Below are 25,343 nucleotides of genomic sequence, written 5' to 3' on the forward strand. Positions count from 1 at the left end.
CTGGCCACCCAGAAAAAAATGAGGTCACTTCCTGTCTCCAGCAGACTGTTGGGGTAGAACTGCTGCAGGTCATGTGTCTGTGGACAGGAAGCGGAACCATTTCAACAGGACAGACCACTGACATCACAGATTAATGACACAAGCATGAAGCGTTTTTACATAGTACTTTTCAGATACACATTGGATTTTTTTAGTTAGGAGGTAAATCAAGCTTGTAAATTGTAACAGAAGCTATTATTGTATTCTTCTGAAATAACAAGGGGAATATACACAGATACACAGAGGGAGAGGGAGAGAGGGGTACCTGCTGTGGCCAGCCCAGCATGGCGAACGGGAAGAGAGCTGAGGAGAACCAGGTATCCAGGACATCTGGGTCTGAGAGGGAGGGAGAGACGGAGAGATGCAAGGGGCGGGGGGAGAAGGGGAGAGATATTTCATATCATCCAGCAAGTGTAGCCATTTATTTTCACTGTCATAAATCATTTACGAGACTTCTATCAGAAGATCTCTCTTCCAGAGGAACAGGTCTAACTCTTTGCTGAAAAAGCATTTATTTATTTAATATTAAACTCATGGTTTAGTGAATGGATGTCCATTTCCAAGCACATGCAGAGCTGTGTTTCATATTTAATCATATTTATATGCATTGTTTGACTTCTAAATAACTCTCATTGCTCTGTAATTGCTCTCCCAATTATAAGTGCCATGATTACCCTGACTCAGAGAAATGGCCTCTGACGTCACCCCAAATTTCTCGGCAGCCCTGTTCCTGGCCTCTTCCTCGTCCCTGCCCCAAACCCACAGCTCCTGAAAGACAGACAGACGGACAGACAGACACCATGAACACACTGGAGCAGCAGCACAGCTTCATCTCTAGAGAACACAAACTCAGAGAAGCACGAACAGTTTACGGTATTATAGTGGAAGCAGAGACCCAAGGCCAGGCCTGACACAATGCATTCTAGACTATCCACACAATTAGGAACTGCAGCTGAGCTGTAGGGTCTGTTTTTCTCCTTAAAACTTCTCAGGCTCCTGTGCAAAGGGTTTGGTTGCACGGGGCAAGAGTGTGGCGCAGTGGTAATGAATAGGGCTCATAGCCGAGAGGTTGCTGGGTTGATTCCCGCTGGGGCTCTGCTGCTGCACCCTTGGGCAAGAAACATAGCACACAATTGCCTCAATGAATATCCAGCTGTATACATGGATAAAAACTGTAACCTACACAAGTTGCTCTGGACAAGAGCATCTTCTAACATTACAAAAATGTAACGTACAAACCACTGCCATGTATGAAAGCATACATCAGAAAGCTGACCCTTAACACACCTAACCCTGGAAGGTTGGCCCATCTATGTGCCCGTCCAAACAAGCATTTTCCCCGGTCTGTGTTCCTAATGAACATACCTTTTCTCCTTCAAAGTAATTTTGAGCTTCAGTCCAACAGATCCGTTAAATAATAGAAAAGATAAGTAGCAATATTTCAGGGAACTAACCTTCCTGTGGGAAAGCACTTAAATAATGCAACTGCCATAAGTTTAAAAAAATGAGAGAAGCGAACTGATGCAGAGAGATGAGGATCGATGTGGGCAGACAGCTGGAGAGAAGCCCCACCTCCTCTGAGCCTGCTGTCTCCGGGAAAGACACCCGATAGGCTGGAATCTGGTGACCCCACCACAGCTGTCTGGAAATGCACCAATCACTGAGGAGCAAAAAGACACAGACACACATCACAGGACAGACTTGTTAGACTTGGGTCCATCATTAAAGCAACTCAGAAGATAGAATCAGGGGACAGACAGGCTCACTGATCAGAGATCAGTGCTGCGCAGCACACCTGATGTTGGTCAGCCAGCTCTTCCACGTTTTTGTGTAGAAGTGAGGGATTATTTCCAGCTCACCATCATCCACAGCCTGAAAGAGAAAAAGGCCACAACACCGTAACGACAGAGTCACACACACACATTCACACAAATCTCCTCGTACAGATACCCACACATGCATGCCCACACACGTACACTTCACACACATCCATAGCAACACGCGCGCACACACACACACACACACACAGAATTGAAAGTGCTTCTTCTGTTACCTGCACGGCTCTTTGGGCCATTTCTGCACAGCGCACAAACCACTGTCTCTTCAGCAGGGGCTCCACCACGTCTCCGGAGCGGCTGAGAGAGGGAGAGAGAGAGAGTGAGGGACGACAGCGGGCCGACAGGCTCCGCATGGCGGCCCAGCAGGGCTGCACTGCAGTTCCCTCTGTCCCTCCGAGTGAGAGGGGAGAAGCTCCTGCAGCTCTGCCTCCTCTCACACCTCAGACACAGGGCCCCACAGAGCGCGACTCGAACCTGCACACGCACTTTCATTCTCAGAAGAGCTGGAACCAGGCTGGCTCACACTTTACAGGTGCCAGGTGGATTTCCATTACCTTTTTTTCACGCTGAAACGTGTCCATTCGTGTTGACTAATCACAGCAGATGAGTGATATGGAATAGAAAGCTGCTTTTTTCAGGTGACTCTAAGCTTTGGCCCGCAGATGTCTCAATCTGGGCAGACGTTATCACTAAAACACTGTGTGACACAGCTCTGGCTGTGGGGAATGCAAAAGGGTCAGCCAGCCTGGTTCCAGCTCTACAGTGGGAAAGGGGTGTAATGAGCCAGCCTGGTTCCAGCTCTACAGTGGGAAAGGGGTGTAATGAGCCAGCCTGGTTCCAGCTCTACATTGGGGAAGAGGTATAATGAGCCAGCCTGGTTCCAGCTCTACCCTCTGTACCTGCAGATAGGTAGGGACATGGGGTGCTCCTTCTTCCCTCTGAACAGGTTCTTCTCCATCAGGGCTTCGATCACACGCTCCCTGGCATCGAAACGCTTCACTCCCTGTGAGACAGAGGGACGGGGGGGGCAGAGGGAAACTTCATATCTGTCAAACAGGACCAGGTGCAAATGATCACTCTGCTTAATCTCAAGAAGGACATTTGGAAAGTGGAAAAGCCCCTTTTGGTAAAAACTAGGGCAGTAATGTGCAGAGCATGGAAAATAAGAGATTGTGCCATATGGTGTTAGATTTAACTGAACCGGAGCTCAATTTATAGAGGGTTCTGAAATAAACGTCTGCTCACAAAGCTGATCAAATCAACCAACACACTCTCCTGAAGAATTCCGCAGACACTTGAATGACGGCTGTGTACCTCCAGCCATTGGCCACAGTCAGCTGTCATGGTCCCATCTCCTCCAATCACAGTGATGCGGGGGAGGGAGTGTCTCTGGGAGAGCAGGAAGTCAGTGTGGTCATGTGCTGGAGTCACCTTTACTGCTCCTGAGAGAAAGAGACAGAGAGAGAGAGACAGACAGAGAGAGTGTGAGAGAGGGAGAGAGAGGGCGAGAGAGAGGGGGATGTGTCACTCCATAGACTCTGACCACTATTCACACGCAACTTCTGACACAGGTCCACAGTGGGAGACATGCTAAGAGAGAGCGAAAATGCATACACAGACCAAGACTGTAGAACCACAGAATGGCACCATGTTCATTTATTCTGCACAACATGGTCCACGGTCGTCATCATTAAGAGCCAGAGACAGATACCTGTGCCGAGCTCCATGTCCACCGTGGGATCAGGGACGATGGGCAGCAGCCTGTCGGTGAAGGGATGCCTGCATTCTTTATGATGGAGCGACTGGAAGGGGGAGATGGAGGGAGAGTTATTTTCAGATGACCTGTTGGACAGAGACTATGCAGGACTGCAGCAGGGGTGCATATAGACAGCTACATGTGCCATGGTGACGGTGAGACTGTGGCAGAGATCTTTGCTGTATTTGCTCTGGGAACAGCCCGCTGTAGCTCCTGTTTTACAGACTGTAGGGTCATAGTAATGCCTAACACCCCCCCCCCCCCCCCCCCCCCCCCCCCCCGCCTCCAAACTGGCCCCTGTGTAGCGAGAGGGGCAAAGCTGACCTGGTATCTGGGATCATCAGGGTGCACAGCGATGGCCACATCCCCCAGCATCGTCTCGGGGCGTGTGGTGGCCACCGGCACCTCCCCGTCTGCGGACAGAGAGATACATATGGTGTAGCAGCTATGGATCTGGACTTTTAACCAGGAGATTGTAGGATCAGATCCTGGGCAGAAGCATGGCTATGGAGGAATGGAACCTACACTGATGCAGCATCCAGCTGCCCATCTGTTTAACCTGTGTACATCACGCTGGACAAAGGAATCCTCACTATAATACATCCAGACTGTATCCACACAGAGAGAGGGACAAACAGCTGGAAATTAAGGGGGTGGGAGCAGGACAGACAGACGGAGAGCAGGAAGAGAAAGAGAGTGGGGGGAGAATAGTCATGCATTGCTCACCCTGTCCCTCAATGGGGTAGGCAAAGGTGACCATGGTCCCAAACTCCACTTTTTTCTGGTACCCCGGGACAGAGAGTAGAGTCCGCCCAGACAGATTGACTGACTCGACCTGCACAACATCACAGCAACGTTCCAGAAACGTTTCAGCAATCATAACTACTGCACTGCCTCCACCTGCACATCACAGCAATGTACCAGCAACAAGCATTACAGCTGCAGAGTCGGCCTGCACGGCGATACCATGTTAGCATCTGAGCCATGTTTCAGCAGCTATTACAAACACACAAGGGTGCGTATACAGCACACATTATACATTACACAGCACACATTACACAGTACACAGCACACATTACACATTATACAGTACACAGCGCACAGTACACAGCACACATTACACATTACACAGTACACAGCACACATTACACAGTACACAGCACACATTACACAGCACACATTACACAGCACACATTACACATTACACAGCACACATTACACAGCACACATTACACATTATACAGTACACAGCACACAGACACAGTGCACAGCACACAGCACACACAGCACACAGCTCACAGCACAGATACACACAGCACACAGATACACACAACACACGGTACACAGCGCACAGCGCACGGTACCTCTATGTCGGAGATGGCTGACTCCAGCGCACAGCTCCAGTTGACGAGCCCCTCAGAGCGATAGATCAGGCCTGAGTCACACAGCCTGACGAAGGCCTCCGACACAGCTCTGCTGAAACCCTGCGGGTAGGGGGGGCGGGTCAGAGGTCAAAGGTGAGCGTGTAAACTGACTGCCCTCGATAATTAACACATATGTGTTGGAGTGAACCTACTGCTGCCCAGAAGTGAACACACACCACTTCACAGCTGTGATGCCACACTTGAAACTCAGTGTCCAACTTCTGTTATTTGGTTTTGCATTGGCAGCTCTCATTGGCGTTGGTACACAATACGGGCAGATATACATTCACACACGCGCGAGGACAAGCACACACACACACACACACACACACACACGCACACGCACACACGCAGTATTCCTTCCTATATTACCGGGTCCATGGTGAAGCATGCTCTGTTCCAGTCCAGCGAAGCTCCCAACATCCTCAGCTGATGATAAATCTCATCTCCTTTCCTGAGACACACACACACACACACACACACATACACACACACACACACACACACACACACACAGTTACTCAAGCCACTTCATTTAAAAAGGCCAGCACATGTAAACATCTTAAGCATCACTCGATCTGTCAAATGACCTACTACTCTAACACAATCTACTGTTATTTAACACTCATGACTGGCCATGCATGAAAAACACCAACATTAACTCACAGGTTGCATTTTACAGACACAGTTCATTATGTCACAGTCAGGCAGGTTCATTTCAGTGATGCTGTCTGTGAAGGGCATGTACCAGTGTTAACTGTGTGAGTTACAGTGTGAGTGCAGATTTGTGATTGATCACAGAAATGGAACTTGCTTTGTTTTTGACTGAGGCAGAAACGCAGGGAGGGAGAGAGAAAGGAGGAGAGACACTCACTCGTTCTTCCAGTTCCAAACCTCCTGCAGAAACTCCCCTCTGCTGTAGCCCTGCCTTCGTTTTCCGTGCTGCTTTAAGAGTTTCCTCTCGACTACTGCCTGGGGGGGGATGAAGGCGGGGGGCGAGAGACCCAGAAAAGTATGTTGGTTACGGTTATTTTTACACAAAACAGTGTTGAGAATCCACTTGTTTTGATCTGGTGGGGGAAAATGCTGTTTCAGCTGGAAGTCTTTGTACATTAGCCTGCAAGCCAGACTACTGGGAAAACATTAACGTTTTGGGCAAACAAACACAGCGCTCCTCAAATTAATGCATCCAATGTGTCAGACAGAAAGAATAATGTGAGCCAGCAGGCCGGCATCGGAGCTATTAATACACAGGCATACTGCACAGAGTTAGTACATATGTACACAGCACAGAGATTTTAATACACAAGTACAGCACCAATCAAAAGTTTGGACACCTTTCTATCTTTATTTTTACTATTTTCCACATGTTGGAATAATAGTAGAGTACTCAAAACGGTGAACTAATACAAATGGAATTATGCAGTGATAAAAATATATTATAAACAAATTAAAACCGTTTTTATAATTTAGATTTTTCAAAATATGCAAAAAATATTTTTATTAAATAAAGATTTTTTAGAAAGACATTCACTCATAGGCATCAACTTCACTATTTATATTTGTCTATGAAGCAAATTTCAAGTATTCATGCATAAATCTCTGGATGCATGTGTCCCATTATCTTAATCAGATGTGTCCAAACTTTTGACTGGTACTTCATACTACATAGAGGATTACTACACAGGTACACCGCAAAGAGATTTAATACACACAGGTATACTGCATAGACAGTTGATACACATGTTCACAGCATAGAGATTTAATGCACAGGTATACTGCAGTTAGTTACCTGCGTAGCGATGCCAGCATGATCACACCCTGGGACCCACAGCACTTTGTATCCCTGCATCCTCCGCCTGAACAACCAACACAGCCAATCAGCTGCAGCCTCACTGACCACAACCACACCATCTGATGCCTAATTGGCCTGCTCTGCCTTCAGTAAATTCAATGACCCCCACAGCCGTACCGAACAGAAGTGACAGCATTGAACCAATGTGAAAACAAACTAATGTCCCATACAACATTTTGCATTGTATCAAGCTGGTGCGCAAATCTCACTAATCATTCTCTGGAAAACATGACATATTTTAGAGAAAAAGGTATTTGGTAAGACATTCTCAGTACGTTCCAAGAACTCTTGTCTGGAACAAACTGAAGATTCTGCTCTAGTTTGAATTCCCAAAGTGCACTGGGTTTTTTCAATGTTCTAAAAGGACTGTTGAAGCTCCTGGGGAGATATACAGGTATACTGAAAGAAAATGGAAAACAAAGCACTTCAACAAAATCACAAAGGTCGCTATAATACTTCACTTACTGAACAGTTTTTAGTTCAGTTCTGAGAGATTAAACCTGAAAATTACAAAATAATTGACCATTCTTTTCAAAGTTTCAAATAATATTCCCTCAGCTGACACAATACATTTGATCAGAAATTTACCCTCTTTTCCATAAAAAACTACTTAACAACATTGAAGAACCAAGATTACCAGCGAGCCAGGGCATCTTCTATGGCAACAGTGAGGGCGTGGCCTAGGTGCAAAGTTCCGGTCACATTGGGTGGAGGGATACACAGAGAGAAGGACCGATTCACTCTTTGAGGTAGCCTGTGCTGTAGGGAGAAATGTTGCAATATATTTGTGAAAGTGAAAGAGCGCTGAAGGTAGCAGCAAAGAGTGACTGATTTAACAGAGAAACAGATGGGGAGAGGGAAAACTCAACATAGAAAAAAAGCAAAGGCTGATATAACTGGGAATAAACCCGTGGCAGAAAATACTTTAGAATAGAAGTGATAGAAGTGAACCTTACATTCATCATGTCCAGTAAAATGACATGAGTAGTATTGTGTTTAACTTTGCAGTTTGTATCCATCTCCCACTTACCTGATACTCAGGTGTGAAGAATCCCTCCTTCTCCCACCACTGGTACCAGCTCGTCTCCACATACTGAGGGCTGTAGGAGGGGGGGAAAGGCACTGATGTGTCTGAGGGAGAGGGGCAGGAAATGGGGCGAGAGGGATGTGGGGCAGGGAGGAGGGGGGAGAAGAGGTTGGAAAATTGTTATGACACGTACATATCAGGAGGGGGAGGCCAGAGAATTACAGAAAAGTCAAAGGTATGTAAGGGAAACATTCTGAATAGCTTTTCAGAGACCGGCAACAAGTGGTGATCACTTTGTGTAAGCTTCTCTGTATCCCGGTCTGTTTTTTGCACACTCATCACCATCCTCAAAAACATCTGAGCTTTTTATTTTACCAGGACTCATAAACCACTTCTTATTCACACAATATACTGTTGCAAGTATATATGCGAAAAAACTGTGACACATGACCAATTACAAAGGGCCCTGTAAAACGATCAGGCTTTCCAAACTGGCCCACAGCACACTCACACCACAGTGCAAGCAAGAAAGGATGAATGGCATTTTACCTTTCTTTTCCCCAGGTATGGTTGGAGCAGTGTACGCTATCTTTTCTTTCTCTCTCCATTTGATCCCATCATCTTCTGCATTCTGGGAGAAAGAGGGGCAGAGTAACATTTCTGACTATGTCTCCTCTCCAATTCTTGGTGTATCTATTAGTGATGGGAGGGTGAGGCTTCATGGAACCCGCAATGCTATACATATGCTATACATAACTAACATGTCTGAAGCAGAAAACTCACTATAAATAAAACACCAGCAAATGGGTCATATCAGTAAGCAACTGATATCAGATGGATAAGTCCACTTTGACTGTTCAAGAGGCTCTATGAGAGGAGATGCATGTTGCCTTTTACGGGAGTGTCATACCCCAATCTCACACACTTGTGCTGTTTCAGCCAATCAGCACGCCGGGAAGAGGCGAGTGCAGGCAGTGAGTTTGGAGGAGAGTGGAATGAGAAATAAGAAAGTAACCTCCGTGTAAACGTTGTCTTTAGCTCAGGGACTGTTTAGTTATTAGTTTTTACTGGCACTCGGGTAATGGTGTGCGTGGCTAAAGACAAACCACACACAACATACATTAAAAACTGCCAAAAGGGGAAGCCCCGCCTCCTCCCGTGTTTTGACTGACACACCGTGGCGACGGCCAAATACCCAGAACCACCTTCAGTCACATACAGTGTGTGTACTATTGATTATAAAACTTTACTTTTTTGACTTTACGTGCTAAAGTCAGAGGAGACTAATGCTGAAACAATGCTGTTTTAAATATTTAATAATTTATTATTTTACAATTTGGGTCCAAGGGTGTGGAGCCCCAGGGGCATTTGCCTTCTAATTCTGAGTATTCTTCATGGCTTACACTGTGCTCGCTGGTTAGTATTGCGCGCTCCCGTTCCCGCCGCCGTTTCTCCTTCTCCAGCTGCGTTCGAGGGGAAGGAGCATGTGGAGAGGAAGAGGAGGAGGGAGGAAGGGTGCCCGAGTTTCGCACGCAGTGTCTGCACTTCCACACCCCCCACGCTCTCCCTATCCCTCCTCCCCGCGCCCTCGCAGACAGACGGGATGCTGGTGTCCACATCACCTGAAAGAGAAAACATATTGAGACAGCCGATGACTTTTCAGAAAAATAAAAAAGCAACGGTGGCAAGCCGTAACATGTGACTGACACATCGCTACATCTGTGGCCATACACTCAGACAAACTGATTTGCCCGCAATGCTGTAGTCGGTCATTCACATTTCACATTTTGTCACTTGGCAGACGCTCATATCCAGCATCCGTCAGCAAGATCTTCAGTGGATATTGGTGCTCAATAAAGTTATGAATACCTAGTTCCTCCATTACAAAAAATAATATACTGAGAATATATTTAAAGAATACATTTTTTTACTCAATCACTGTACTGACAATGTTTCCTCTTTGTATTTTTAAAATTTAAAATAAATTCAATAAATGCATTTGAAATATATTCTTGGACTATTTCTCAGTATATTACAATATATTTAATTTTCGTATTTGCTGTCCTCAAAAAATATAGTCATTATGTTTATGACTTTGTTTTTGTTTCACTTTCTATTTCGCCAAAATTAATTCATATTTTTGGCCAACTTGATATACCAGAATATACAACAAAATATGCTAAAATATAGCCGTACTGCATGCTACAGCTAAATATGCATGCGTATGTGACTCTAACACCCACTAACTGTTCTTGACCTGATGCTTGTGATTATGAATCTGATTCTTAACAATGACCATACAAATAACGCCAACAAGCACGCAGTTATATTTATGATTAAAGTAGTTCGCTGAACCTGCCCATGATCATCACGACACAAGCTTTAAAGTTCGACATCCAGCTAAATATCTCTGTACCTGCAGATAGATGAACTAATGATTGGGCGCAGACATTTTGGTTTCAACCTTTCAACTCTGACCTCAGCTTATTTTAATTTCCACCGGAAAGGGAGCTAGATGGGGAAAATTCCACGTGACGATAAGAATGTTCGTGTCTGTGTTGTCAATGAAATTGTGTTATTTCGATATGCTTCCATTTCATTCGATGTGGATTTTATTTGAACTTAAATTTTCCTAGCAGAGGAACGTTAGGCTCTGGCGACATGTTTCCGTGTAGGAAGAGAAACAAAACTGCACCGCACCTTCACGTGGGTGAACGACACAACAGTTGAAGTGGCCCAGACACAGCCATCCGTACAGGTATGCTGTGACCACCAGGTCATCTCGATTGTAGATGCAAGAAAACCAGTCCAGTGGCAATGATGAATAGAACATTATCTATGTGACAGCTTGAAATTGCAGAGATTCTGAAGGCCACCCAACAGGAAGTCTGCAGGTCTTGCAAATAAATGCACGTAATTCTCTTTACAATTCCCGGACCTCCTGTGACCCCACACCTAACACTGCCTAAAGGGTGAATGAGTGTACCCCTTTCACCTCCACATCAAACAGAAAAGGTAAGGACATTGTGAAGGAGAGCCTTCATCTGTCCCCCAAAACTGTTTGATCGTTTTTTCAATGAGATAACTGATGCAATGTTAAATGCTTAAGAGCCCTCTTTGTCTTCAATCTTCAAATTAAATACTCCGACATTTATGACATTAATATATTCCCACGGATGGAAACGTACTCATGGAAACTATAGAAAAGGCGTGACAATCACAACCAAGTGGACTATATGCGGAGTCAACAGCATCAAACCTAGATTGAGTTTCAGCAGAGTATCGTTCTGATTCACAGGAAGTGGTCCGTCCAGTTAATATGTCCTCCCTGCCATTGCGTCGGTCCGTCCGGTAAATTCTTCCCTCCTGCCATTGCGTCGGTCCGTCCGGTAATACTTCCCTCCTGCCATTGCGTCGAAACTGCCGTGACCAAAACAGTCCGATTCTGCTCGTCAACTGCTCCCGTCACTTCATCGTATCGTTGCTGACAGAAATAACACGATTATCTCCAGAAGGTCTGAAAGGGACTGTGAATCTGAAGATAGCTCACTTCGATCGGTGCAGAATCGACGGTGGGCTGGTTTGTGTGGTTAGCTTAGTTAACGCAGGACAAGCTATGGCGGAGGTTCCAGGGACTTCGAGCGAGACGATAACGGAGACGGTCCAGACGAACACACCGCCACCGCCCCAACAGGTAAGTTCATCCCGGCATTAAAAACACAATTTCCACATATGATGATAGCAAATGTGTGCCAAGAAGTCAGAAACTCTGTCCCCTGTAACCATGGTGAATAGCTGCCTTGGTAGCTAGCTAACAGTAGGTTGCTAGCATGTTAGCTCGTTAGCAACTCATTAGCTGCCCACCTCGCTCGCGGTGAGTGTATGTAGCTAACGTTAGCTGGCTAGATGGTTAGACGTTGCTGGTAACCTGAAGTAGCTCACTGATCAAAGGTATGATACCGGCGTGTTACTCGGAATTCAAACCTACAACCGTGGTCTTTAGTGCAATAGCTACTTATCCTTCCTTAAACCATGTCTCTTTCCACGATATGATAATATTTTTTAATTCGTTAGGTAGCTATTTTGCCTTGGTAATTGGTTGGCTACCTAGCCAGAGAGCTACAGCAGCTAACTGCAGCCCTCGGTGAGACGTCAAAACGTAACGCTGGTAGCGAATTAGTTCCCAACAGCTGGTTGCTTTTCTTTTTCATAGCGTATTCCTATGAAGTGTAGAGGCGATCAGTAGAAATAAAATTATGTAAAATAAATAAATAACAGAAAGAAAGCGAAGCCCTAATTAGTGCAAAATCCATAGTTGCCAACAGCGCAGTTCATGTAAGAAACATTGGAGGGACAAGAACGTCAGATTTCCAGCCAGGTGAATTCAAAAGGATGGGGATCTCATGAAAGTACAAACGCTTGTGAAGAGAATGTCAAAGCCTCATCTGACTTTCTGGTTGACTTTTTGATAGACCGAATGTGTTTTTAATAACAGCGAACGGACATAACGTTACAACATACCATACAGTGGCACCGATGTAATCACAGCGCCCACATTAGCATCACTGATCATATCACAAGACAGTCGGCAAGACTTACTTCCATCGTGGTCCTCCGTGTAATCCTGCAAAGCACTTAATGCGCAGCATCACGCACTCTGACAGCGCGAATGGCCTGGGATAGTCAGAGTGCCATACGTGCTTTTACTTTAGACTGTTCATGGCCTGGCTTTCGCTGTTCGGCCAATTTTGAGATTACAGTTAGCGCAGTGTTCCCAACACTTAATAGGGGGGAGTCGCCATATTTTATTCGTCATTTGTTGGGCTGGGGGATGAGTGAAATTCTGCTGTTCTCCCACACGTTTCCCACATTTTGCCGCATCTTGCTTTGAAAAATACAAACTAGACGCTCGTTTTTCAATACTAGGCAAAGAAGAAGTCACGTTATGCAGTGTTGCTTGATCACACTTACTGGTATCAAAACCAGTCAGTTTCTGGCACTGAATCGAGCCCTTTGTCGCAGGAGGGTCGTAGCCTGACGATCAAACTCAGGAAGAGGAAGACGGAGAAAAAGGTGGAGTGGTCCAGCGATACTGTGGACAACGAGCATCTAGGAAGGAGGTCGTCCAAGTGTAAGTCTGAGTTTCGGTTTCCTGTTTTTTAGGTCCATCTGTAATTACTTGATTGCGCTTATTGTTTGTTGCGCCGATATTCCTATTTAGAGTGGTCTCACGTACAATTACATATTAATATCATTTATCCAGCGGGATATTTACGGAAAGAGTTCAGGTTAACTCCATGGTCCAAGGATACCGCATTAGTGTCCATGGAGTTTGTTATATTAATAATGTAATAACAACAACTAACAGCATAAATGATGCCTTCAGTGGATCTCTGCTTTGCAGTGAGGGGTAGACTCTCCTCAATCTCCAATGTGTACCTCTTACCTGAGTCATGTATGGCAGCCATTTTGAACCAGATTCTTTGTACAATATACCTGTAGGATAACCTACCTAATCCTTAACTACCTTTCTGTGCTGGTGAACAATTTTGTTGTTGTTGTCGGCCTATTTGATAATTCTGTACAAATTAATTGTCATTTTTGACCCTATCAAATTCATCTTTGATTTCAGAACATATTTGGTATTATCTTGTCACAGACATTGTGTTTATAGTGCAAATTTGGTTCTCTGACATGGTTATAGCTGACCCTTTCGAGGGAGTAGTCAGTCCCCTGATGCTCCAGTTTATGGTGATTTGAATAAATCATGACAATGTCCCTTTGGACTTTAAAAGCTCAGAAATGGCATATTCCATTATCTCCAGTTTCTGTACAGAATTACTGTGGTGCCCCCTGAGTTTTCTAATCACATTTTCTCTCTCTCTCTCTCTCTCTTGCTCTCACTCTCTCTTTCTATCTCAACCTGTTGCTTTCTCCCTCTATTTGTGTCTCTCTGTCTGACCCTCTGTCGCTTTCCTGTTGTCTCTAACGCCCTCCCTGCTTCTTGCTCTTTCTCTCTCCTTCTCTCTCGCTCTGCCTCTTGTGCTCGTTCTCTCGTTCTGTCTGGTCCCTCTCTCTGCATTTTCTCTCCCTCTCCGGCTTTGTCTCTTTCTTTCTCAGGCTGCTGTGTATACGAGAAACCACGGCAGTTTGGCGAGTCCTCCTCGGAAAGCGAGGGGGAGGATGACGAAGGCTGCGGGAGTGCACACTGCATTCTGGGACACGGCCGGGGGAGGCATGGACAGAGAGGGTCCGGAGGGACCACAGTGCCCCCTAGCTCTGGAGGATCAAATGCCCACTAAGTGCACCGAGACCGCGTGTGGTAGTGATGAGGATTTTGATGACAATTACACACACAATTATACTTAAACCCACTCAAGTTAAGTTCAGTCACTGTAACAGGGGCAGGGGGGAGGAGGGGAGGGAGGCCAGAGGGTAAAGCAGTCAGGTAGAGAAATACAGGAACGAAGACAATGAAGAGATTAACTGACCAAGAAAAAATTATCAGAGATTCGTGTCAGTCTATTGAAAATATTAGGGGAGGGACTCCGTTGTACATAATTCATCTATTTTACTTTTTTTAAGTTCACATTTCTTTAATTTATTTGTTTGTCTTAATACTTTATTGTAAGATTATCTCTTCCAAACGGTGCAGATTGACAGGAGTTTTGTGGTTTTTAGTATCTGAGTAGTGCTCCCACCTCAATCAAATAAAAGGTTTTTAAAACCGCAGACAGAGTGGTTGCCTTTCATTTGAGAGTGTTATTCACTGGCTCACTCTCAGCTTAAGAGCCCTGAAACATCCTGTGTTGAAATGTACTTTTCCTCTGCTATTCAACAAACGCTGAAATCTGAGAAAACCAGTGGGCATGTCGCTGGATTGATGGGGCAGAAATGCTCCATAAGAGTGTAGCGAACATAAAAATCAAAAATATATTGATCAAAATTTTTTTTTTTTCCTGGAATACTTAAAGGGAATATGCATTATAAAAGTTTGACATAATTATTCAGAATACATAGTGATTTTGATCATATTAATCTTTTAAGAGGCTGTAATGAACAGGATAAATTACATAGTAAGAAATATAATGGATTTGCTTAACAATAATAGAGTTTAGTTAAGTGTTACTGTTTTGCTGTTTAGCCAAAATTGGTGAATAACATTGTTTCAAATGAAGGGCATACGTGATTGAATATGTGTAATGTAGACCCCATTCTACAATGAAACCTTTTGCTAAAATAGATTTAGATTTTCCTCGGCACATTAAATGATTGCATCTATTTGTTTCCATAATTTTAAGATGAAATTTTGTGGAGCTGTGTCACCCATTGCTTGACAGGTGCAGTGATTAGTGATTGGACAGTGAGGTGCCCTGAACTCCAGAATGGGCGGGGCTAGCATGTGACATAAACAACGGTCTTTGTTAATACGTTGTTTGTATTACTGATGTAAGCTCCACCCATTTTATGGTTCAGAATGCCTTACTTTCCCATCATTAACGCTGTTTACTCAGATTGAGATTATCGTTTTTACAGACAATCCTTGTGAAAGTTGTGCACGTTTCACTCTGTCTACACCTAGCCTCTTAGACACAAGTTAGTGGCACATACTAGTACTGCAAATATATGCCCAGAAGTACATGAACCAAAACTTCCTTACCCAAACAGCTGTTTGTTACTGTCCAATGAGGAGCACAGAGGGGAGAGAATAAGGAAGTGAGGCCAAAGGTTAGGGTTTGTTTGAGGTAAGCGATGTTGGAGAGTCGATAATCAAATAGCATCTGCAATCGAAAGGCAAATATGTTGTAAAGGAACATGTCCTGTAATAATTCCAGGCATGTCTGCAACCCATATAAGCTGTCAGGATCTGACAAGATGATTGGATTACAGTTCATACTTGCTGCCATTATTATGCAATTTGTAACACAAAATTAAAAGTCAGGGGCGGGTAACGTTGAAAATATGTATATAAAACGACTCAAAATATGTACATAATGAATACACTCGGAGAGGGCACAGCTAAACTGTGCACACATCAGTGGAGTGGAGAGTCGCTCTGGACAGGTATGAGGATGCACTGGCATGGGTACTCAGAGTGAAACTCAGCTCTGTGGTAGAGAACCTCCTGACCTGCTGATCTCAGATCTGTAGAAGCTGCATGAGCCGCCTTGCATTTTGAAACACACCCCTGTAACGAAGTTATTTACCTGCGCCTCAAGTCAACTGACTGGCCTCTACACCATCTGTTGGGCCCGTGGCTGTTGTGCTTAAGCTAAACTTAATACTCTGCAGGATTGGACAGTTTGGAGGGAGAGTAATCGACACCTTTGAAGAGGGTTTAAAGTTTGTTTTAATATATGTATGGTGGGGGAGTGCTGGTTATCAGCATGAAGTCTGCAGTGTTTAAGCAAGGGGGTTTATAAGCAGCCTTAGGTTTATAATCTATAAGCCTTCATAAAGTCTAGGAGTCTTTTCCCCTCCCTGCTTGGCCAGTGTTCTGACTGCACACTGACAAAGTGAACTTTGGTTCTGGTGTGTAACAGGCCAGGCGTTCTGACTGGGTAAAGGAGAGGGAGAAGGTTGCTTGTGGCAGCCCTGAGCGAAGGTGCATGGCATACTGTTCAACACTGTCTTTATCACAGCCCTGCCTCTGTCCCGAGCCTCACCGCCTTCACCGTACAGGGTTAATCTTTCCCAACAGCCAGGGCCGGCGCTGCATCTGCGTTCGATGAGGGAGTTACACCTCGCCTCGGTGAGGATCTCATAGCTTACGCCACCATTTTCTATCACATGGTTGAAAACATCCGCTGTTGTACCGTTTATGCACCTTTCTGTACATAAAAAATGACTTAAGATGAATAAAGAGCTTTGAACTCTCTGTGCGTGGATGGGTGTCTCTGTTTGAAGAGAGGAACGGTGTATGATGAGCAGGCTTGTGGGGGTAATGGTGTAAAATGATTGCTTTTTTCCCCTCCCATTTCTTTTCAGAGTAACTGGAGTTCCTCACACAGCGGTGAAAAGGCACAGTTCAAGCCTGTCATTAGGCCAGAGTCTCGGGTCACAGGCCAGGATCAGCAAAGCACCCAGTACAGGTGCACTTTTTGACAGCATCCTTTAGACACAAATTGCCACCTGCTTTTTTCCTGGTTCATCTGAGTATGTCCTAGAAGGATCAAAAATGCCCTCACCAGTAACCTCTGGCACCATGGACAGTATCAGAGGTCGGGCTACAGCTGGATCAAAGTGCTGATCGCTAGGAGTTTTTGCTGACCTAAGCCGGTCCTGTAGCAGCTGAGCTGAGTGTGTATCATTAAAGAAAGCAATCAGGAAAGGTTATGCTGTAAACACAGAGCACCAAATGACAATTTCATACACTCTTAAAAGAAGGGAAAATTATGAGAATATGACCTGTACTGGCGAAGGAGGGGGCGGGGCAGCAGGGGGTTACGATATTCAACTCCCTCACAGACGAGACACGTCAGCGGCTTCATGCCAGATCTCACACCCCACATCAGCTCCACTACACTGGAAGCAGAACCTGTAAAGGCCAACTGAACTTCATCACTGTCAGAAACAGACAGGGAAACACTTGGTAGAGAGCCCAACTGGAGCGAAAACCTGCAGACACCGTAGCCCTCCAGCACCAAGGTAGACCAGGACTGCAAGCACAGCTTGCACAATAACTGTGCATACACTGCAACCCTCCAGGGTCCAAGTATACAGTCATTTTCAAAACTAAATGAATCAGGGGCCCAGATTTGAATTATTTTTCATCCTATCCTTGTGGCTTCAAGGCAGACTTGAGGGTAGAGTAGCCCTGCAGACACTGCGGCCCTCCAGGGCCAGGGTAGAGCAGTCAAACGGAGACCACAGGCTGACCTTTCGCGTTTTACTGTCTTAATGACCTCGTTGAAGATCAGAGATGAAAAAGAGCATAAGCAATTGCCCTTTGGTTCCCCTTTCACACCAAAGTTCATGCAAAATATACCATGCGATCAAAACTAATATATGATGTCAATAATTGTGCACATGCTGAAACCCTCCAGGGTGCGATTATACAGTCCTTTTCAAAGCTACTGAATCGGGGCCCGGACTTGAGTTACTTTTCATCCTATCCTTGTGGCTTCAAAGCAGAATTGAGGAAATGAATGTACACACACACATATATATACACACACACACACACACATACGTAAATCCTAACAGAATCCCTGACACAGACTTCAAAATCATTGCTGTGATAAAGGACCCAGAAGAAAAAAAATCAAAAAAAACAAAACGGCTTTATTTTCCAACGGAAATTTCCATTTCAGGCTCAGTGTTCAGTGATGGGTAAGGAAAGGTCACAGGTAGTTTCAGGCATTAGTCCCCTCTAAGCTGAGGATCACTCCGCTCGTATGCAACGCACGATAGAAAGAGGGGGAAAGGAACACAGTGATGCTGTCCGCCATCTTTCTCCCTGCTTGTCTCCTGGGCCGAAGGCGCAACACCACCAATGCTTCTGCTAATGGAAAAACCTTTCAGAAAAAAACACATTGCAAATACATACAAAACCATGTAAAATAAAACTCAGCAGAGCACACCCCTGTATGTACTATTGTGAGAGGAAAAAAAAAAAAAAAACAGGTTGATTTTGTTTGCATTATCAACGAAAATAAAAAGCCCATTTCATTTTTGTTTCAGAAAAGCGGTTTGCCGTCTTTGGACAAGGCCGCAGGACAGCTCGCTGTGTGCTGCCCTGTTGGCACATACGGGTTCAGATCGAAACCGTAAAGCATTCTGCAAAGTCAGTCTGCGTTTGCGTTCACAACCTAAATGCTGATTGAGGCCGAGGGCCCTACCACATTAGCTAGAGTGAAATCCAGCACTCCTGAACATGCACAGGCAAAACAACACAAACCCAAACAAACTGAGGAGGGGAAAAAACAAGGCAAAGAACGGCCATCTTTAAATGTTAAACGCAAATTTAGCATCGTCTTAACCTACCTTCCCTACATGCAAGTATGTGTGAAGATCCGTTTTGACTCAGCCACATAAGATGACCCCATTGGCTAAAGGCATTTCGCATGCCCTAGACCACTAAGCTCATCAGTTGTACCGAGATGACACAGGAGTACTGTTCTGCCATGTGGGTCAAAAAAAAAAAAAAAAAAAATCATCCTCACAGCTCTCAACCCTATATAGACTATGGCACTCTAGTATAAATCATTAGGGTTATCATAGTACAAAAGAGATAGGATAAGTATATTTGTACATACTTGAGAGATAGCAGTAGACATGCAGTAAATGGGACTAACAGCACTGATAAAAAATACAAAACACAAACACAAGTGACACAAGGTAATATTGCTATCGGTGTGCACACTAAAATGGAGATATTAAAGTGAACTGTGACTCTGACACGGCCATAACACACGATACGCTTCGTATGACAGTCATCGCAAGTGGTTCTCAGAATGGAGTGTCAGGGAGCAAGGTGGAGTTATCATGCCAAGGATATTCACCAGGCTCATGTGTAAAGTAAAACATTTCAAATGTTTAAATGGAAACAAGCAGCGCTATAATAACAACAATAATAATAATAATAATAATAATACAGCAGAAACCTCCCCCTTTGCTCTTCCCTTCCAAGTCTGATTTAAAAGCCATCCCTCTGATTCTTTTCTTTTTGGAATTCACCATAAAAGCTATCCAACCTTTTACTTTAAAAACATTGAGAGGACCCACATCACGAGGTCATCAACTCCTTAGAGTTTTCTCTTTGTGACTGCATGACTGCATGCACCAGCAGTGCGGATGGGATTTCCAGAAATGGACAGGCTCCACAGCCCCTGGCTCTGGACTTCATTTCCCATCAGCACCCTCGCTAAACACACCACACACCGCCATGTTTTCACTTAACCTAATACAACCTCTTGCCTACTGGACACAGCACACTTCTTTTCACCAAGGATCTTGGAGGGGGAGGGAGGGGGGGGGCTGAATTCCTTGGACAAATACAGTGTTACCCATATCGTCTGTTAGGGTTTTGATGCTTCAAGTCGACTCGAGAAGCCTCCGCTTCCCCCAAACCCCAGTGTTACAGAGAGGGTTTCAGTCACAACCCCAATAGACAGCAGGAACTCAGAGGTTTCATTATTTTGTACTAAAAAAGTCATACGTTTAAAATCTACACCCTCCTCCCTCAACCTTGTGTTTAGTTTGGAGTAAACCGCTGGCAGTGCGGTTTGTGGTGTTGGCCCCACCCACTATACGCTAGTATAGCAAGGGGCTACGTTAGCATGGCAAGAGGCCACGCTAGCATTGCAGAGGCAAGGCAAGTGTAGCAGGGGCCATGCCAATGCCGAGAAATGATACATGTGGAGTGTTAACCGTGACCGCTGCCACCGTTAATCTTTCCCATTGCACTCTCTGTCACAGCCTTGTAGTGATACCAGCAGAAATGCTCAGTCCCAGCAGCATTTCAGTCCTGGCAGGAGAAGGAGAGTCGTCATTCAGTTTCAGAGATTGGGGTAGAAACAAAAATCACGATAATCCAGATGAAAAGTCTGCCTGACAGTACAGAAAAAGGAATCCCTTCAGAGTTATTTTCGGCTGGTGGCTCGTTTGATTACTGGTGATGTGAAGGAGTGTGTTTCAGCAGGGTTCCTGTCATCCGAGGATCCTGCGGCCTCAGTTCAGACGAAATGTTTTGCATATATTTCCACCGAAGAAGTCGTTTTCTCCGGGTCCCCGACAGCCTGCCAACAGATTGAGAAAATGAGCACAGAGATACGGGGAGTAGACGCCTTTCACCTGTGACGGACTTCAGCTGCCTTTCCTCTCACAAACGCTGCCACATCCTCAGGCACATTGTGTCCGACACTTTTGTGGAATTGTGCACAATCAACTGATGTATGTATGCCATCTACAACAACGAGTATTCAATACTATTCAGTATTTTAGAACTACAATCGTATGGCATCATCAGTGCCATCAGCGATATGATTTAAAGACATGCAAAGTGCGATATGAACGATAACTCATTTACGAGTTCCCACATTCTCTGTGGTTGACTACTGAAACACGATGATTAATTACTGATGTACATGTTCCATCTCACATATTTCCATGTTGTACTGAACTGACCTTGCAGTCTTAATATTCGGATGTACGGTGAATATTTAATGTTTTTTGTGATAATCCTGCAGTGTTTAAGCACTGCATCTGTTTATGCCTCAATGCACTGCTATAATAATAGATGATTTTTTTTAAACTCCAGTGGAATAAACCGCACAATCTGGATTAGTCTCAGAGATTTAGAGACAACACAATCAAATCTGAGCAGCCCTGTCGCATTCTGCCACCCAAACAACACAGAACATCGCTACACCAGGAAAGACGGAGGGAGGAACAGATGACACGGGATGGGGGGACAGGAGAGAGAGAAGGGGGGGGGGGGGGGGACTGAATGGGGAGAAGGAGGCCTGCCTCAGACTGACACCGTGGGCTCTGTGATTCAATCTGGGATCTGAGGCTGCTCTGGTCGTCTGGTCACCACGAATGCAGTCTTAAAACGTACCACGTAGTCTAATTAACGTGAAATTCGGCCACGCCCCCTCCGTCTCACCTCATGCACCTGAAAGCACCTGTCGGACCATCAGCCAATACAGTCTTAGTATTGCATGATTCCAACATTAACGTCTTTCAGCTTCATATTCCTGAAAGGAGTAATACGAGCCCATCGTTTATCCAGACAGGCCCACATTAATGAACTCACCGCAGCCCCTTTAAAAGGGAGCCTTTAGGCTCACACTCATACTGTGAACATCTCTGAATATGCTGCATGGATCCATGGTTGAGTTCCCCTGTGCAAACCCTTCCACACTTTTACATTACATTTAGCAGATTCTCTTATCTGGAGCAATATACAGATTACAGTTTTTCATTATACTTTTTTTTTTTTTTTTTTACAGTTATCCATTTATAGATGGATTGTCACTGAGGCAGTTCTGGGTTAAGTAGCTTTCCCAAGGGTACAGCAGCAGTGCCCCAGCAGGGAATCAAACTGGCAACCTTTTATTTACGAGCTCTGCTCCTTACCACAATGCTACACTGCTGTCACCTTTATGTGAATGTCATGTGAATGCTCGCAGCCTGCAGAAGACAAGGAAGTCAAAAAGAAACTGCAGGCAACTCTCAGTGTACGCATATAAACAAATGCATTTACATGTTCTGTGAAGTTCACCATCAGAACACCTGATCAGCCACTGTAGCATGGTGCCACATATTAATACTTAAATTTTTCAAATTTTAGACCCCAGGTTGCCACCCATTTATTTGTATGAGCAGAACATAGCATTGATTGGTTAAAATCAAATCAGCGAGTCACTGACATTACACAGTAGCTCCTCCCTTTTTTGGGGGGCTCGTCTGGCCTCCATCTCCCTTCCCTGTGACCCCGCGTGCCAAAGCAGGGCGAAACCCCTGGCCTTTACAGCTGCAGAGCTGAGCAATGTGCACCTCGCTGGCCCCTGGTCAGCGGTAATGTCACGCCTCGCAGTGGAAATGCCAGCCATGCCGATCGTCATTCGTTCGGCCCCTTTGGTTTTCACGCCCTGGCGAGAGGGATGCGTTCGGTTTTCTCTGGTTACGGGACTCAATGGATCCCTCTCAGCTGCCCAGCAGTGGATGACACGCAGGGACTGCGGCCAATTTAAACAAACTGCAGCCAAAAGCAGTCACATTTTAACTGCTGAGGGCAATCTGCACTGCAATTCTGTTTTGTATGTGTGTATATATACACACACTCACACAAATACTGTATATGCATAAAAGCAAACCGGCTGTTGTGGTACAAACAGGGGCAGAGAATTTAACTGCATTTGACAGTTACCACGAACCTATTTTTGAATGTTCTGCATGAATAAGTAGCATGCCATATTGAATAAACATCACATTAGCGGGTCACTTCTTTTTCCTTTCTGCTTGGTTGTGTTTTAGGCCGGGCATTGTGCAGAATGCTGTGAAGATTCACTGATCTTGAGGATGTGTGGATTGGCTACAGGCGGCTCTTTGAATGGCATGAGCCACTCTAGATACTTCTACGATCAGTGCATCACAATTACAAGGAGGATAAATTCCTAGAAAACAACCAGTGAAAATGGACACTTTAGTGGGAGGGGGGACCCAGGGAGATGGAAGAGCGGGAATGAAGAGGAGGAGTAAGAGGAACATAACAATGATGCAGCAGAGGTTAAATCAAAATGCAGGGATTCTCCATTTCAAAATGCAGTTTCCCTTTTAAAGCTTATGTGTAATACTCACAAGAGACAGAGGCAGAAGGACAGTGATGAGTCCAGAAAACAAGCGTAGAAAACATATCAAAAGGAGATGCATGCTCTGGCTCTGCATATCCAACTCTACCTTCTCAGGGAGCACTCTTCCCTTTCACTGCTGTAGCATGCTCCAGCTCCGCCCCCGCCTCCTCCTCCTGCTGCTGCTGCTCCTCCCTCTGCTCCTCCTCTCCTCCCTTCTCCTCCTCTTCCTCGCCGAGCACCACGCTCTGACGGACGCTGACGGAGATGACGAGGGCCTGCACGATGCCGTACGCCAGGGCGAACTGAGGCAGGTACTCCTGCACCAGCCAGAGAAGCCCCCCCATCCCCACGGTGGAGACGAAGAACAGCGCCATCCCGTGGATCCACAGCTTCAGCGCGCCCTGAACCCCCAGGACGTCCAGGACCACCCGCACCGGGGGGGACACCGTCCACAGGAAGCCCACCACGAACAGGTCGAACAGGTGGCGCAGGAAGTTGAAGCAGATCTCGTAGTGCTCCGGCAGGACCTCCCCCTTCCAGGACCGGGCAAAGAGGCGGAACGGGGAGGCGGGGTGGGAGGGGGGCGTAGGGGAAGGTGGAGGGGTGCCGTAATCCGAGGACTCCCCGTCTTTGTCAGAATCCCACCCCCCTTCGTTCCACCCGACGCACTTCCTCTGCCTGAGCCCCCCCGAGCCCGACGCTCGGGGCCAAAACAGGTACGACGACGGCAGCACCTTACTCCACCACCTGGGGGCGCTCTGTGTGCTCTCCTCTGCCTCCATCCTCCCAGCTCCAAGATCCTCGATTTCCATTGACTGGATCTTCTCTTCCTTCTCCCAGTACTGCGCTGCTACTTGCCTTGGGTCACTTTGCTTTCTCCAACCCCCCCAAACCCACGTTGACACCCCACCCCACCCCCATCCCCAGCTGCCCTTTATCTCCTCCTCATCAGTTGCAGACTTGTTACCCCCCCAGGGGCGGTAGGAGAGGGCGGGACGCACCCACCCCCAAACTCGCCCTGCTACAGCCGCCATATTTATCAGCCCCTGTCTCTAAAAAAAGGGCTGTCCTTGCTTTGAGCAGAACGTAATACCTTTTCCTTGGAAAAAAAGACTGGACAGCTGTAGCTTTTCAAGAAACAGTTGCAAAAATACTAATTCCAAAACACACCTAATTTTTCTAGGTATACATAAAGATATTTTTAAAACCGGGAAAAAGTTGGCAAGACACCCTTCAAGTATCCTAGATATGCTGTCATTTAAATGGGGGTTATATGATAATAAATTTCGTATTTTTAACTTACTTCACCAGCATTATAACTGGGCTTTCTTGCCTTTCGGTTCACTCTAAAAAAAGTTTCAACTGAAATAACTTTTCATCACTTGATTAGGAATGCTAACAGTGTCTAACCTGATGTTCTTCGGGTTTTTACTGACTCACCTGTTCCCGGGTGTGTCAGTTTTAACACCAACTGCTCCTTGTCACCTGCCACAACTTCGCACAATAGCCTGGCAACGCCCAGGAATTTCACATATTCGCTGATTAAGCCTGGTAACTTTCGCTTCAAACCTGAGGAGGGTACTCCCTTCCCACTGAAACACTAGTCACCTACACTATAGGCTACGGGTTACTTAACACGATAGTGATCAGGAGTCTCTTTCCAAAGCCAAACAAGTACAAACTTGTACTCTATCCAGTTAGCTGGCGGAGTGAATGTACAGGCGAATTACAGGAAGCGTCTGAAAATAATTTCACCATGTATCAAAACTACCGTTTACCAAAAATAACCCTCCCAATACATCGTGTGCCAACTAAGTTATTATGATTAAGATCTAGTAATCTAGCTCTATGTAGTATTATTGTCCAGGGTCATTTACAAGTTATTTGCTTAGTGTTGACTTTTATAATCCCTGATTTGATAAATCACGCTTCTTCACACTTATTCCAAAAACACAGGAAGGTTCCTGTGAGATTCACCATCACTTCATTAGCTAGCCGACCATCTAATTAAGCAAAGCAGTGCTGCTAACGAGCTACCTCGCTGCACAAATTAGTCAAATTGGCTAGTTCGAGCTACTTGTGCGCTGTAAATAAAACAGAAAAGG

At 45.4% G+C, this 25,343-nt stretch overlaps 3 protein-coding genes across 4 annotated transcripts in view; 1 reads left to right on the top strand and 2 right to left on the bottom strand.

Annotated features, from left to right (window-relative positions):
• The window catches only part of vars2 (valyl-tRNA synthetase 2, mitochondrial), a 19,863-nt gene extending 9,476 nt beyond the window's left edge, over positions 1-10,387 (bottom strand). Inside the window, exons 1-20 of one of the 2 annotated variants that reach the window (XM_036555334.1) lie at positions 10,356-10,387; positions 9,343-9,561; positions 8,489-8,570; positions 7,943-8,043; positions 7,550-7,671; positions 6,850-6,916; positions 5,932-6,029; positions 5,430-5,511; positions 4,998-5,117; positions 4,360-4,468; positions 3,958-4,046; positions 3,589-3,679; positions 3,192-3,319; positions 2,777-2,880; positions 2,093-2,174; positions 1,835-1,911; positions 1,612-1,699; positions 714-807; positions 305-375; positions 1-77 (exon numbers count right to left, since the gene is read on the bottom strand). The exon at positions 1-77 is cut by the window's left edge and continues 49 nt beyond it. In XM_036555334.1, coding sequence (XP_036411227.1) covers positions 1-77; positions 305-375; positions 714-807; positions 1,612-1,699; positions 1,835-1,911; positions 2,093-2,174; positions 2,777-2,880; positions 3,192-3,319; positions 3,589-3,679; positions 3,958-4,046; positions 4,360-4,468; positions 4,998-5,117; positions 5,430-5,511; positions 5,932-6,029; positions 6,850-6,916; positions 7,550-7,671; positions 7,943-8,043; positions 8,489-8,570; positions 9,343-9,558 — 1,898 coding nt within the window. In that variant the 5' untranslated portion in view covers positions 9,559-9,561; positions 10,356-10,387. Of the gene's footprint in view, positions 78-304; positions 376-713; positions 808-1,611; positions 1,700-1,834; positions 1,912-2,092; positions 2,175-2,776; positions 2,881-3,191; positions 3,320-3,588; positions 3,680-3,957; positions 4,047-4,359; positions 4,469-4,997; positions 5,118-5,429; positions 5,512-5,931; positions 6,030-6,849; positions 6,917-7,549; positions 7,672-7,942; positions 8,044-8,488; positions 8,571-9,342; positions 9,562-9,670; positions 9,745-10,355 lie in introns of those variants that run through there. The other variant, XM_036555333.1, reaches the window with a different exon arrangement.
• Positions 10,388-11,139: 752 nt separating this feature from the next.
• ppp1r11 (protein phosphatase 1, regulatory (inhibitor) subunit 11) lies at positions 11,140-14,872 on the top strand. Its single transcript, XM_036516009.1, has 3 exons — positions 11,140-11,633; positions 12,962-13,070; positions 14,060-14,872. The coding sequence occupies exons 1-3, from the start codon at positions 11,556-11,558 to the stop codon at positions 14,239-14,241; spliced, it is 369 nt and encodes a 122-aa protein (XP_036371902.1). The 5' UTR covers positions 11,140-11,555; the 3' UTR covers positions 14,242-14,872.
• Positions 14,873-20,207: 5,335 nt separating this feature from the next.
• On the bottom strand, positions 20,208-24,460 carry c21h6orf47 (chromosome 21 C6orf47 homolog). Its single transcript, XM_036515806.1, has 2 exons — positions 23,345-24,460; positions 20,208-20,679 (listed from the first exon to the last, which is right to left on the bottom strand). Exon 1 carries the CDS (start codon positions 24,270-24,272, stop codon positions 23,349-23,351), a length of 924 nt encoding a protein of 307 aa, XP_036371699.1. The 5' UTR covers positions 24,273-24,460; the 3' UTR covers positions 20,208-20,679; positions 23,345-23,348.
• Positions 24,461-25,343: the final 883 nt, after the last annotated feature.

This window comes from Megalops cyprinoides, chromosome 21, assembly GCF_013368585.1.
Source record: "Megalops cyprinoides isolate fMegCyp1 chromosome 21, fMegCyp1.pri, whole genome shotgun sequence".
NCBI classification, from domain to species: domain Eukaryota; kingdom Metazoa; phylum Chordata; class Actinopteri; order Elopiformes; family Megalopidae; genus Megalops; species Megalops cyprinoides.